The sequence below is a fragment of the Lagenorhynchus albirostris genome, chromosome 3 (genome assembly GCF_949774975.1).
Source record: "Lagenorhynchus albirostris chromosome 3, mLagAlb1.1, whole genome shotgun sequence".
Taxonomy (NCBI): domain Eukaryota; kingdom Metazoa; phylum Chordata; class Mammalia; order Artiodactyla; family Delphinidae; genus Lagenorhynchus; species Lagenorhynchus albirostris.
The window spans coordinates 158,723,412-158,735,878 of record NC_083097.1 but is presented as its reverse complement, the minus strand read 5'-3'; the positions used below and the strand labels follow the sequence as shown (position 1 = coordinate 158,735,878).

At 54.2% G+C, this 12,467-nt stretch overlaps 1 protein-coding gene across 11 annotated transcripts in view; it reads right to left on the bottom strand.

The window, feature by feature from the left end:
- The window catches only part of MYO9B (myosin IXB), an 89,571-nt gene that overhangs the window by 64,924 nt on the left and 12,180 nt on the right, over positions 1 to 12,467 (bottom strand). For all 11 annotated transcript variants that reach the window (XM_060144678.1, XM_060144672.1, XM_060144675.1 and 8 more), the window contains exon 2: positions 6,424 to 7,331. In XM_060144678.1, coding sequence (XP_060000661.1) covers positions 6,424 to 7,275 — 852 coding nt within the window. In that variant the 5' untranslated portion in view covers positions 7,276 to 7,331. The remainder of the gene's footprint in view (positions 1 to 6,423; positions 7,332 to 12,467) is intronic.

Sequence of the window (12,467 nt, the reverse complement as noted above, 5' to 3'; positions counted from 1 at the left end):
GGGCAGGGGGAGGGGCGACGGGGAACGACTGCTAATGGGGTCTCCTTTTGAGGGTGATGAAAACGTTCTGGAACTAGATAGAGGTGAAGGTTGCACAACACTGTGGATCTGCTAAAAAATACTGAATTGTTCATTCGAAATGGGTGAATTATACCTCAACAAAGCTCGTAAACAGAAAACCTAACTGCAGAGGCACACCCCTGGTTCTGGAACCTTGTGTCACACCGGTTGAGTGGCTTTGCCCGTGTGTCCCCAGTGACGGGCAGAGACTGGCCCATCCTCATCCTGTGGGAGGGAAAGACATGTTCTGGGCAGATGTCCCTGCGGGTAAAGGTCAAGGTGAATGATGGCATGTTGGTTCAGGGTGACCTGCTCGGGTAGGCCGGCCAGTGCTGACAGAGGGTAGTGGGAACAGACCCAGTGGCCTGAGGGGTGGGCGGAGACTGGGCGAGCCTGGGGTCATGTGACACTGGGTCTGTGGGGCCCTCAGTGGGGACTGGTGCTCAGGACCAAGGCCGGCACACATCCCAGTCCCAGGACAGGCTCCTTCAGGGCCCCCGAGGTGGGTCAGGGGCAGCAGAGAGCTCCAGGACACCCTCGGTCCCACGCCTTGCTGTCCTGGTCGCCAGCCTCCTGTGGGTATGCCAGGCAGCTTGGGGGGCCACTATCTCCCAGCCTTCTCTCTCTGCGTGGGCCAGGCCACAGCAGCTACATGGAGGTCCCGAAACCTCGGCCTCTGGCCGCTTGGGAAAATGGCCCGGCCAGCAAGGATCCTCGTTTCATTTCTGCTTTCGAAATTAAAACACTGTGCGCGTTGGCAAATGTCAGTGGCGTGTGTTACAGTTCAGGAAGGACAAAGAGAACACTGGCCTAAGCATCCTCCACCCTCAGCCCCGATGCCGAGGCAGAGGGGCACGTCCTGGGCGGGCTTTGTGGCCAGCCCAGTGGCTGATGCCGGGGCAGCTGCATCACAATGTCGCCAGGTTCTCAGAGGGCGCCCGGCATGGGTAACGGACCCCAGACTGCACTGCCCTGGTGAGCCTGCCTTCTGCACCTTCAGTACTTCTGACCTAAGGCAACACTCCTGCACAAACGTCGCGTTTCTGGGGGCGGTTCAGGGGGCAGGCTGCAGGGTGGCCGAGTGACACCGTGTGAAACAGTGACAGTAACAGTTAACTGCAGTGGGCGGGCAGATCAGCTGATTGGAACCGGCTTTCCACAGTGCCGCCTTCCTGTTTTCTGGTCAGAATTGCACAGCAAGTTTGCAACCCCTGCCTGGGGGGGCGCCCGGCGACACCCAAACCTCAAAACAACTCAACTTCTCCTTTCAGGGAGCTGAGAAAAAGTCCCGATAGGCTTCCTGCGGCCCCAGCCGAGCTGAGAGAGGAAATCTTTTACGAAGGTGCAGAGGGGTACCGTGAACTTAGGCTCAGGCTGGGCTCTAACGGTGGTCTGGCTGTGGCTGCCTGCAGTGTCGCCTGGGGTACCCATACTGTACTGGGTCGACTTGTGTCCCTCAAAAAGATATGTCCAAGTCCTGATCTCTGGAACCTGTGAGTGGGACCTTCTTTGGAAATAGGGTCTTTGCAGATGGAATTAAAGTAAGGCTCTTGAGGTGAGATCATCTTGGATTTGGGGTAGGCCCTAAATCCAATGACGGTGTTCTTGTAAGAGAAAGGAGATTCGAGATACAGAGGCAGACGGGGAGAAGGCCATATGGACACAGAGACAGAGCCTGGAGTGATGAGGCCACAAGCCAAGGAATGCCAAAGGGTTGCTGGCAGCCACCAGAAACCAGGAGAGGGACACGGGATGGATTCTCCGTCGGAGCCTCCAGAAGGAGCCAGCCCTGCCTACACCTTGATTTCAGACTTCCGGCCCCCAGAACTGTGAGGGAATAAATTCCTGCTGTTTTAAGCCCTCCACCTCCACCCTCTCCCATTGATAGTACTCTGTGATGGCAGCCCCAGGACATTTGCACACCAGCACACCTCTCTGGGGCTCTGTTTTCTCGTCTTTAAAATGAGCAGAGCTGTTGTGAGTCCTCAGAGAGATGATGGATGAAGACTGTGGCACCCAAAGCCTGACACACAGTGGGCCCAAAGGCACGGTAGCTAATTATTCCTGTTGTTAGAAAGTAACTCTCAAGTGAGCTCAGAATGCTTGGGACTTACTTACGGACAATTTCTAAACCATCAACACTTGAAAGAAACGGTGACTGGGTCTTGTGGGATTACAAGCTGTGACTAAGGCAGCTGTTCTCACCCAGGGGAGATTCTACTCCCAGGGGACACTTGGTGATGTCTGGGGACATTTTTCGGTTGTTGCCACGGGGGGGAGGGGATGCTACTGGCATCGGGTGGGTGGAGGCCCACAGCGTACATGATGGCCCCCAGCCCAGAGACTGACCCGGCCCCAGACGTCAGTGGTGCTCTGGCTGCAAGGCCTGGCTCTAAACTGAAACAACCTTCTCCCTTTTCCAAATGGTCGCCTCAGGAAGCACATTTATGGCTGTGACGTGGATCTGGCTCAAGCCTGTTTTGGAAGCTGGCATGGGCACCGCCCTCCAGCAGCTCCTAACCCCTGGGGAAATTTGGCCTTGCCGGCTCACACTGCGGAGGCTCGAGGGAGGCAGCCGGGCAAGGTCAGAGGCATCTGACTCACGAGGTGCAGACACCCGCCACGGAGGTGACTAACGGCCCTCGTAGAATGTGCCAGAATCCTTCGGGGCAACGGCAGGGGAGGAGCAGCAGGAGGACGGATGGGCCCCCAGGATCACCAGTGGCGGCCCTTGGGGAAGAAGACACAAGACACGTCCAGCTGTCACTCGGCGGGGGACTGCTGCGGGCTGACTTGTGTCCCCCCCGCAAAAGGCTCGTCTATGTTGACCTGACGCTGGAACCTGTGAACGTGGCCTGATGTGGAAATGGGTCTTTGCTGACGTAAGTAGTTAGGATGAGGTCATCCTGGATTGGGGCGGCCGCTAAAACCAATGATGACTGGTGTCTTTACAGGAAGAGAAGGCAATATGATGACAGAGGCTGGGATTGGAGCGACACAAGCCAAGGAGCGCCCGCCTGGAGCCCCCAGAAGTGGGAAGAGGCAAGAAAGCATCTGCCCCTAGAGCCTTCGGAGGGAGTGTGGCCCGGCCCACACCTAGACTGCAGACTTCAGGCCTCCAGAACTGTGACAGAGAGTAAATTCCTCTCTTTGACGCCACCCAGTCTGTGGTACTTTGTTAGGGCAGCGCCAGGAACCTCATCCCGGTGCCCTGGATGGTCCTCAGCTAGAAAAGCTGCACCGCGGGGCCAAACCTGCCTCCTCGCTGTGTTGCACTGAAACCCTGGGGCTCGGCATCTTCATCAAACCTTGTCACACCCACCCGCGTGCCTGGTTCTGTAAGGAGTGAAGGGCCCACCTGGCAAAATGCCCCACTCGGTAAATGCTGGGTCCGTCCTCTCGTTCCTGTCTCCGATTTCTAAAGTCACTCAGTGCCTGCATTGTTTTATCCCGTCATAGAGCACCTGTTATGGGCCCCAGCCATTGCTGGGAGGACAGTGGGGCCATTGGTGGTTTCACGGCAGCTGAGTTCCAGAGCTGGGATGGAGCCAGATTGAACCTGGGACACCCTCCGTAGCTCCCATATCACACAGTGCCCACCCCATGATCCTGCAAGGCCCTGAATGATCTGCTGTCACCTCCATGTCCCCATCGCCTCCTGCTCTGCCCCTTGCTCACCCCACTCTGGCTCCTTCCCGTGCCCCCCAGGGCCCCTGACTTTCTTCAACACGCCAGGCATGGTCCAGCCTCCCGGCTTTCTGCACTGGCCGTGTCCCCCTCCCAGACGCCGCATTGCTCACCCCACCCGCTTCCGGGCCCGGCTCGGCATCACCTTCTCGCCTCCTGCTCCCTTACCCCTTCTTCCGCGAGCCCGCCCACTGTTCTTATCAGCTCTTAGCTCACAAGCGAGGCCGCTGTTTCTCTTGCTGCCTGCCTCCTTGTCACCAGGCGGCAGCTCCCTGTGGGCAGGCCTCTGTGTCGATTTTGGCCACTGCATAGCCCAGGGCCAAGAACGGTGCCTGCAGGCGGAATATTTGCAGAATGAACGGATGATTAGAGGAGGGAACGCGTGCAGGGTACACAGCACTGAAGAGAAAAGCGTCCGTTCTGCGGCCGGATCACTAGGTAGTGTTTGAAATGCTTGCGCAAAAAATGACAAGGAATCTTTACATTACATGTATAGGAGAAGACAGATATAGGCCATGCGTGCTGGCATGGGGCCAGGCTGTACAGCCCCAGCTGATTTCTTGCTCATGAGCTCAGAGATCGTCAGAGAGGAAGAGGAACTGAGGTGTATTCAGCCGGCACAGCCCAGATGGGATTTCAGTGAATTTCAGTAAGAAGCTGGAGGTCAATGCTTCAGGGAGGGTGGGACCCCTGAACCTACCCCTGCTCCCACCCCACCCCGAGCCTACTCCTCGGACAGAGGGTCTGGGGTCCTGCGGATGGACAGACTGCAGCACATCCAGCAGGTGCTACTCAGCAACATGAAGATATGAGGTCTTGAGCCAAGAAAAGACGCAGAGGAACCTTAGTACTAGTATTTAGTACTAAGTGAAAGAAGCCGGTCTGAAAAGACTACAGACGGTATGATTCCAGCCATCCAGCATCCTGGAAAAGGCAAAACTATGGAAACAGTAAAAGGATCAGTGGCTTCCAGGAGCTGGAGGGAAGGAAGGGGATGAACAGGCAGAACACAGGGGATTTTCAGGGCAGTGGAACCATTCTATGTGATACTCAGGGTGGATATGTGACATTGTGCATTTGTCCAAACCCGTAGCAGGTGCAACACTGAGTGAATCCTAATGTACACTGTGGACTTTAGTTAATAATGATGTGTCAATACTGGCTCACCAATTGTTTTTGTTTTTTAAAACCTGTTTCTTTTCAAGAAATAACATGCCTTTTTTTTTTTTTTTATTGCGGTACGCGGGCCTCTCACTGTTGTGGCCTCTCCCGTCACGGAGCACAGGCTCCGGACGCGCAGGCTCAGAGGCCATGGCTCACGGGCCCAGCCGCTCCACGGCACGTGGGATCTTCCCGGACCGGGGCACGAACTCGTGTCCCATGCATTGGCAGGCGGACTCTCAACCACTGCGCCACCAGGGGAGCCCTCACCAATTGTTAACAAATACAACATGTTAATGACAGGGGGAAGAGCAGAAGTGGCAGGAGAATACGGGAACTCTCTGTACTGTCTGTTCAGTATTTCTATAAACCTAAAACTGCTCAAAGAAATAGAGTGATTTATGTCATTATATTTAATAAAATTTAACTATTTAAGTTACATACTTAAAATCATTTAATCACTGCAAAATCTTATTAAAAGCAGAAAGAAAGGAAGCAGAGTCTTAGACCCCAAACCCAGAGGCGCACACCCCGGGCCCATACGCGGCCCTGGCCCTCACCAGGTGACGACCGTTAAGTTAGTTCTGAGACGTGGACGCATCTTGTCCTAAGACCCTGAGAGTGGGTGATCACTGCGATCACTTCCACTGCCCCCATGTCCAGAAGGCTCACCCACAGTGACACACCCGTGACTCCTGTGGGGTCTGGCCAATGGGAACACTGGAGAGGGCGCAGGAAGCTGGGGCATTTCCTCCCCCACTGACTCTTAGGCACTGCCCAGCAGCCCCTCCTCTAGCCCGTCCCCAGCCCCCAGGTCTGAACTCACCTTGCTGGCTTCCTTCTACCCCACGGTCCCACTCCCTGCCAGAAACACCCCACCATGAACTATTCAGTTTGGACACGCCATCCTTTTCTTTCTGGGACCCGGAGGGCAGACTGCCGCCCCTCCAGACGTTGGGAGTACGTTAAGAGGACATCAAGGCATTGATCAGGCCTTGTTATTTTCTCTATTCTGATGTTTTGACACCTGGGGCCTGGCTGACCCTGGAGGGACTGCCCCCGCCAGGGCTGGCCGAGTCCTAGAGAAAGCAAAGGACTCTCCTACAAACACGCCTTCCGAATACAAACCAACCATTTCAGAGCCGACACCGCCCCCCACCATTATCACGTTCTCACACTCAGGGCTACTCTCTCCCTGCCCTGATTACCCCAGGGCCAAGTACCAGACAACCAGGGCAGCCTTTATGCTCCCAAACTCTGAAATTATTCAAACTAGGCACCCTAAGCCTGCTTACCCTGCCTCACCGGGCCCTTCCCGTGAAAACCACGACAGACTCCTGCCTACACCCTCCCCTGGCTCCTGCTGAGCCCTGGTGCCTCCCTGTGGGGCCCTGCATGGAATGCCAAGCCTCCTGTTTCTGGAAAACGTGAGTATAACTGTTTCCTCCACGGCCGTCACCTGAACGATAACCAAACCCAGGCGTGGAGGCCCCTCCGCCGAGCAGTCCCGCTCACCTCCAGCACCGGACCAGCACCGAGGATGGTCCTCTCGACGCCGCTGGCGTAGCCCTTCTGGCTCAGGGCGGTGAGGCAGTGGATCAGGAAGTTGGTGCTCTGCGTCTTGCCGGAGCCGCTCTCGCCTGAGATGACGATGCACTGGTTGACGTGCTTCCGGAGCATGGCGTAGTAGGCGACGTCGGCCAGCGCGAACACGTGGGGCTCCAGCTTGCCCAGCTGCTGGTTCTCGTACATCTTCACGTACTTGGGGTTGTAGATGGGGAGGAACTTGAAGGGGTTGACGGCCACGAGGATGCTCCCGGCATACGTGTAGATCTTCTGCTGCAGGAAGCGGTGTTTGAGGTTCTTCAGGAGGTTCTCCTCGGTCAGTTCAGGGAGGTTGCACAGGTCATCAAAGTCCGCCTGCGGCCGAGGCAGGAGGCCACGCTCCACCAGGCGCCGGGTGGCCGTGGCCTGGGACACGAGCTGCATGTGCACGTACTTGATGGTCCCGTCTGCGTTGCGCTCCTGCAGCAGGAAGTAGTAGCCGTCCTCCTGGGGGTGCTCGTCCTGCGCCCGCCGTGGCCACAGCAGCACACGGTGCACAGGCGAGTCGTTGGCATCCAGCACCCACTCCTCCCCGCCCGTCTCCTTGACCTCCACCAGCACGTAGCGCTTGCTGCCGTCCAGCTGCAGGCTGGTGATGGCGTCCTGGATGACGTCGGATGTGGTGCTGTCCTTGGTGGCTGTCACGCGGCACGAGGCCTGGCACGGGGTCTGGCTCTCGCTGGTGGCCAGCTGCGGGTAGATGTGCAGGTGGTAGGCCGCCTGCCCCCGGTGGCCGGAGCTGCCCGCCTCTTTCACACTCATCCTGCCGGCGGCCTGGCCTCAGCATGCCTCCCGGGCTCGGGGCGCGCGTCCTGGAGCTGGAAGGGAAGGGGGTGGCAAAATCAGAAGGGCGGAGGTGGGGGTGGGGGGACACTGACATTCACCTCTGGACAGACAGCCTCAGGCCCATGGCCTGACTCCGTGGGCTCTCTTGAAAAGCCAGAAGGGCCGAAGAGCCTTATCTGTCCTTAAACGTGACACTCACCTAAGGTCTGTAGCTCCTGCAGAGCGACATTGCCAGGCCCCCCCTGCCAAGATCAAACCCTTCCCCTGGAGTTTGCTCCGTCCCAGGCCCCGTCCCTCCCCACCAGCCTCTCAACCCTCAAGTCCAATGGCCGCAACCATCTCAGAGCTCAGCCCTTCCTGGACTCGCCTCTCTTGACAAAACCTCCCCTGGCAGATCCCTAAGTGGATGAAGACGCGGCCCCATGGGCCTTGGTTATGTCCCCAAAACACATGAGGAAGGTTGCGAGAGGAAGGTTGGGATGAGCAAGACTGAACCTGCCCCGAAACTCAGGGACCTTGAAACCCCATTGAGGAGGATGAACTCAGGGAGGGCCCCCAAAAACTCGCTCGAGAGAACTGCTCAGAGTGCATTTGCTTCCAGAACCCACAACCCCATTCCAATCATGACAAGAACATCAGCCCCAAATTGGGGGCATCCTGTGGGACGCCCGGCAGTCCTCCCCAAGACTGTGAAGGTCATGAGCAACAAGGAAAGACCAAGGAGTCATCCCAGGCAGAGGAAACTGGGGAGACATGATGACTCAATGCAACAGGGTTCCCTGGACAAAATGCATTTGCTCCTAAAGACATTTCGAGAAAGAGAGAAAAGGCAGCCAGTCCTGGCAACAGCTCATTTTGTGTCTTGGAGCAAAAGGCAGAAAGGCAGTGTGGGTCACGTGGGGGCCCACTGTGTGCCACCCAAGCGTGACTGAAGATAAAAAGATGAACGAGACCTTGGCTCAAAGCCCAGCGGGAGAAGCTAATATGCAAACAAATGTGAGAGACTATCAACCATGAGCGTGAGAAGTTACTGTTCCCAAGAGCCAGAGAAGGCTTTAGGGGAACGGTAACATCTAAGAGGGGTTCTGAGGGATGAAGAGGAGTTCACAACGAAGCTCTGCCCATTCATGTACATACTGTCCACAGCTGTCTTCGTTATATCAGCATAAGTGAATAGTCACAACACAGATTAGTAACCTTAAGACCTGGAAAGTTGAACGTACTTATTTTCCAGTCTTTTATAGAAACAGTATGCAGACCTCTGCCCTGGACAGAAGCACGACTCAGAGGCTGAGATGATCTGGGTTCTGGGAAACTGAGTCCCACAGCAGTGTTAGGAGGGTGGGGGATGGGTGAGGCTGAACAAAACCAGACATTATGAAGCTGCTACAAACAGGTAGGTAGGTAGTGGCAACAGGTAGGAAGGTTAGGGGAGATGGGAGTATTTAATTTTCTAAACTTTCCTCCAAATTATTAAGTAACTTTGGTATATTTCCTTCCAGTTTAATAGATGTTACATGTTTTAATAAAACCTGAATTGCTCTTAATGTGGTATGTTGGTACAGATGAACATTTCTCCGTGCCATGAAATACGCTTTGAAACATGATTTCTGAGTCCTTGGACGCACATCTTCATGTCCAAGTCTGAGCATTTCCTTGGGATCAGTTCACTCATGTAGAATTAGCAGATAAATGGATGTGAACGTTGATAAGTGTCTTTTTTCAAAAAGCCACAGTATCCTGCAGAAAAATTCTATGGAACGGTGGGGCTCATCTACTCTGGAAACACTCCGGCAGTTTCTTTAAGTTAATTATATGCCTAGCATGTGACCCACTCCTAGGAGCCACTCCTAGGACTTAAGAGAAATGAAGCAGATGTTCATACAGAGATTGTACATGGATGCTCTTTTTTTCTATAATTAATTAATTTATGGCTGTGTTGGGTCTTTGTTGCTGCACGCGGGCTTTCTCTAGTTGCGGTGAGAGGGGGCTACTCTTTGTTGCGGTGCGCGGGCTTCTCATTGTGGCGGCTTCTCTTGTTGTGGAGCACGGGCTCTAGGCGCGCGGGCTTCAGTAGTTGTGGCTCACGGGCTCTAGAGCGCAGGCTCAGTAGTTACGGTGCACAGGCTCAGTTGGTCTGCGGCACCTGGGATCTTCCTGGACCAGGGCTTGGACCCGTGTCCCCTGCATTGGCAGGCGGATTCTTAACCACTGCACCACCAGGGAAGTCCCTACATGAATGTTCTTAATGGCATTGTTTCTAAAAGTCCCAGACTAGAAACAACCTGAACGTACACAAACCGGTGAATGGACGAATAAGCCCCCATACAATGGAACATGACTCAGCTGTGAGAAGGGACACAACACAAACGTCACAACAGCATGGAACAACATGGAGCAATCTCAGAATCTGTGTGCTGAGTGAAAGACAGAAGGCGAAAAAGAGTACCTATAGACCCAGCAATTCCACTCCTAGGTATGGACCCCAAAGACTTAAAAGACAGGGATTCAAACAGATACTTGGACACGCACGTTCACAGCAACCCTATTCCCAATAGCCAAAAGGTGGAAACAACCCAAATTTCCATCAGCTGATGAATGGATGAACAGAATGTGGTCTATCTACAGAATGGAATGTTACTGATTCATGCTACAATGTGGATGAACTCTGAAAACATTATGCTGAATGAAAGAAGACAGAGACCAAAGGCCACATGTTGTATGAGCCCATTTATATGAAACGTCCAGGACAGGCAAATCCATAGAAATAGAAAGTAGACCAGTGGTTCCCAGGGTCTGGGAAGTGAAGAGGCGGGGGAATGGGGAGAGACTCCTGATGGACACAGGGTTTCCTTTTGGGGTGATGGAAAAGTTCTGGAGCTAGATAGAGGTGATGCTTGCAAAACATTACAAATATGCTAAATACCACTGAATTGTTCACTTTAAGTGGGCAATTTAATGTTATACAAATTTCATCTCAATAAAATTTTCAAGAGTACATATTATATGATTCCACATACAGGTGACCCTTGAACAACATGGGTTTGAATTCCGTGGGTTCACTTATATGCAGATTTTTTTCACTAAATACGTACTTTAGTACTACATAATCTGTGGTTGGTTGAACCCCAGGATGGAGAGCCACAGATATGGAGAGCCAACTGCAAAGTTATACACGGATTTTTTTTAATATTTATTTATTTGGCTGCGACTGGTCTTAGCTGCTGCACACAGGATCTTTTTTTTTTTTTCCCAATTGCGGCTTGTGGGATCTTTTTTAGTTGCGGCATGCGGGCTCTTAGTTGGCATGCAGGATCTAGTTCCCTGACCAGGGATCGATCCCGGGCCCCCTGCAATGGGAGCATGGAGTCTTAACCGCTGGACCACCAGGGAAGTCCTTATACATGGATTTTTGAATATTTTGATTGTGTATATGAAGGGCAGCGTCCTCAACCCCTGTGTTGTTCAAGGGTCAACTGTACGTAAATTTCTAAAAAGTGTAAATTAATTAGAGACAGAAAACTGATTGTTGGCCGCCTGGAGGAGGGGGACAGGGCGGGAGGACAAAGGCGTCAGGGAGATTTTTTGGGTGATGGATGTGCTCACTATCTTGATCGCGGTCGTGGGCTCCTGGGTGCTTGCATGTGTCACAACTCATCCAATCACACACTTCAAATAAACGCCATTTATAGTGTACTGATTACACCCAATAAAGCTGTTTAAAACAAAGCATGTGGATTATGAAAGGACCGAATACCCCAGGAGTGCAACTTTTTTTTTTTTTTTTTTGCTGTATGCAGGCCTCTCACTGTTGTGGCCTCTCCCGTTGCGGAGCACAGGCTCCGGACGCGCAGGCTCAGCGGCCATGGCTCACGGGCCCAGCCGCTCCGCGGCATGTGGGATCTTCCCGAACTGGGGCACGAACCCGTGTCGCCTGCATCGGCAGGCGGACTCTCAACCACTGCGCCTCCAGGGAAGACCATTTTCTAACATTTTAAGGACAAACACATGCCGCGGAGTGCAACTTTTAAAACAAACACATGCCGCGGAGTGCAACTTTTAAAAACCTCTTGCTTTCTTTTCAAAATGCCCAATCCTCGAGCCCAGCCACCGAGTTCCTCGGATGCCACTGCAAGGAAACGGCTGGGAATCTATGAACTTGTCTGTGTTCAGAGGTGCCAGGTGGTGCTGCCCACCTGACCGTCCCCCGGAAACTATGAGAGCTAACTGCAGGATGTTCCTGGGCAGCCCCACAAGGCTGTGGAGGGTGGGTAGTTTATGCGCTTCCAAGCCTGGTGAGAGAGGCAGGAGCCCAAACTGTAGATCTGCACCTTAATCAGGGCCACATGAACGCACGTGTGAGCTTGTGAACATACATGTACGAATGTGAGCACACGTGCAGACACAGACATGCGTGATTGAATGCACACTCTCACACGACCGTGCTCACACATGCACACACACAAACATGGACACACATGCACGAACAGAATTTCATTTGAACACACCCACACTCACATGCATGCACACACACACACGCGCGCAGACCCAGGGCTTCAGGCAGAGCCTGAACCTCTGTGACACGCACTCATGGAGACACGGCTCACGAGTGCCACAACTTCTGGGGGCACGTTCCAGCTCAAGGACCAGGGGCTTTGGATGGTCTCACGCCCAAGCTGCCTGGATGCAGGCAGCAGAAAGGTCACAGGGATGCGCCTGCTTTCTCCTCCCAGCAGACACCGAGCTGGCTGAGCGAGAAGCCATCAGGGCCCAACCACGTGACCTTGCTCGCAGGAGTCTCTGTCACCTGCCCTGACAAGGGTCTGGTTGACGCTGGGACAGGCTGAAGGCTGTATGGCCCGCTGAGCTCTGTGCTGCCCCACATCCTCCAGGGCTCGCTGATCATGAGGCAGCCTCGGAGCCCACGGGGGACTTTTACAGCTCTGGGCCCCTTGGTGGGAGGAGCAGGGACTCCATACTCTTGAGACTGGGGGCCATGGGGGCAGTCACAGGTCCAGCCAGTGCACACCCCACCCCCAGGCCAGGAGGAAGTACTAATAGATAAGCCTTGCTCAAGGGGTCTGCTGACAGCCCGGCCAAAGAGAAGGGGTGGGGCAGGGTGGACACCAGCTGGGGGCCCTCACAGGAGTCCCCGCAGGGCCCACCTG